Source organism: Emiliania huxleyi (assembly GCF_000372725.1).
Source record: "Emiliania huxleyi CCMP1516 unplaced genomic scaffold EMIHUscaffold_2484, whole genome shotgun sequence".
Classification (NCBI taxonomy): domain Eukaryota; phylum Haptophyta; order Isochrysidales; family Noelaerhabdaceae; genus Emiliania; species Emiliania huxleyi.
Genome location: NW_005200184.1, coordinates 26 through 1,975, shown reverse-complemented (window position 1 = coordinate 1,975; position 1,950 = coordinate 26). Strand labels below are relative to the sequence as shown.

The 1,950-nt window shown below is 65.8% G+C and overlaps 1 protein-coding gene across 1 annotated transcript; it reads right to left on the bottom strand.

Moving 5' to 3' along the window:
- Nucleotides 1–1,410: 1,410 nt before the first annotated feature.
- On the bottom strand, nt 1,411–1,683 carry EMIHUDRAFT_60504 (hypothetical protein; the record flags this gene model as incomplete). Its single annotated transcript, XM_005778273.1, has 1 exon — nt 1,411–1,683. A coding segment is annotated over one exon (273 nt), but the record flags the coding sequence as incomplete, so codon positions are not given.
- Nucleotides 1,684–1,950: the final 267 nt, after the last annotated feature.

Here is a 1,950-nt window from a genome sequence, read left to right as displayed (position 1 = left end):
CCGCCTCGGGCACTGCGGCCGCCATAACAGCCTCCTCGCCGCCCTGGCCAAGGTCATGCGGAGCGTGTGGGGCATGCTCGTCGAGGTGGAGCCGCGACTAGGTCCAGCCCTGGGTGAGCCGGGTTGTGACATTTGGCGATTCCGCGGCTTACTGGGTCCCTGAGCCGCTCCCCGTGTGCGATTATTGTGGCCCAGGCATGGTACTGATAGTAAACGGGTCAGAACCGGCCAAACACAGGCTACAGCCCCACACACGCGCCCGCCATAGCTCCTGGAGAGCATGCGCGAGTGACGCGCTACAAGCCGCGAGAGTGGCATCAGAGGCAGGAACGACGTGCTCTTGCTGCACCTTGCAGCTGCACCGAGTGTGCTCGCAGTGTATGCCACGGCCGCCGCCTGCGGCATTGCTCTCGTGCAGCTAAGGCGACGCAGGTCCATCAGCAGGGCTCATCCAATGCGAGCACACATTGTGCTTAGCCGCGGGCAGGTGGCAGTGCACAGCTGCACACCGGCTGTGGCGGCTCGAATGTCCCCGGCAGTGCTGCTAGTCATCAACTTGCGTATTAGGGCCGCAGCAGACTGCTGCTGTGGCAGCAGCAGCAGCCTGCTGCTGCCTGATTCAGTCAAGCCAGCGGTGCAGCGAGGCGTGCAGAATTCGCGCGGTTTGGTACCTCCTGAGGCTGAGCGCGTTCAGACTCGGTGACCGGAGTTGGATGGTCCGATGGAGCTCGGCGAGCTCCATCGGACCATCCATGGCCGGACGGCGGAGCGTGAGGTGGCGAGCGGAGAGATGTACCGCAAGACCAAAAAAACACGGATCTGACGATTGTCAGCGCGCTCGTGTCAGCTCGCAGCTGCTCCTGGTGCCGCTGCTTGGCCGCCGCGCTCGCACTCGCTCCGCTCGATGCCATCGTGAGGCTGCAACGGTCTGCGAGCTCCTTTCGCCCAGCGGGTCCACCACAGAGTTCCCAGTCATGTGCCCAAATGCGCCCGCCGTTTTTCGTCATACCCCCCCCCCCCGGAAACCCGCCGACTTTGATTGGGTCCGGTTCAACCTCACTCTCATCTTTATACTTACAGACACAAAACATCAGATCTGCGCCACCCAGGGCTGGACCTAGTCTCCGAAAAGCGAGCGGCTAAATGCCAATATCCGCGGCATCAGAGCGACGTCAAGTGTAACAAAAAGACACGCCGGGACAAGCAACTGCATCTTGCTCAACTATGAAATCGTCCTGAGAGCTGAGACACCGGTGACCTAAATCGCATGCTAGGATGCGATTTTGCATCTACGATGCACAGGTAGGCCTAAGATGGGATGTCACCGCCCCTGACGGCGGGCGCAGGATCGGGAGGCGCTGGCTCCGGCGCGGCCGCCGTCGCCGGCGGCGCGGGCGCGGGCGCGGGTGTGGGCGCGTGGTACTGCGTCTCGCGGATGAACGCCTGCGTGTCAGCTGCCGCGGCGAGCCGCTCGAGGTACGCGCAGAGCGGTCCGTGCGGCGCCAGCTCCTGCGCGGAGCCGGGCGGCGGGGCGAGCGCGCGCCACTTTGCCGGGTGGACGGCGGTGTGCGGCGCGTTGTGCGAGCACTTGAGCGGGTCGTCGTCGACGATGGCGGTGCAGCTCGCGTCCCAGGCCGGCCAGTGCCGAAAGACGCGGGCGAGGTCTTTGCGGATCAGCGGCTTGAGCGGGCCGGCCCCCCCCGCGGGCCCGGCGGCGCCACTGCTTGCAGAGACCATCGTGCCGGTGTCGATGGTGCACTCCTCCTGCGCCCACGTGAAGAGGAGGTGCGCCTGTACGGGGGCGAGGGACGGCGCTGACGTGTCGCGGGGACGCGTCCTGGGGAACGGGTGCTGCGTCCGGGACGGGTGCTGCGAGGAGGGCGGCGCTGGACGGGTGCTGCGAGGAGGGCGGCGCTGGACGGGTGCTGCGAGGAGAATGGTACTGGTCGG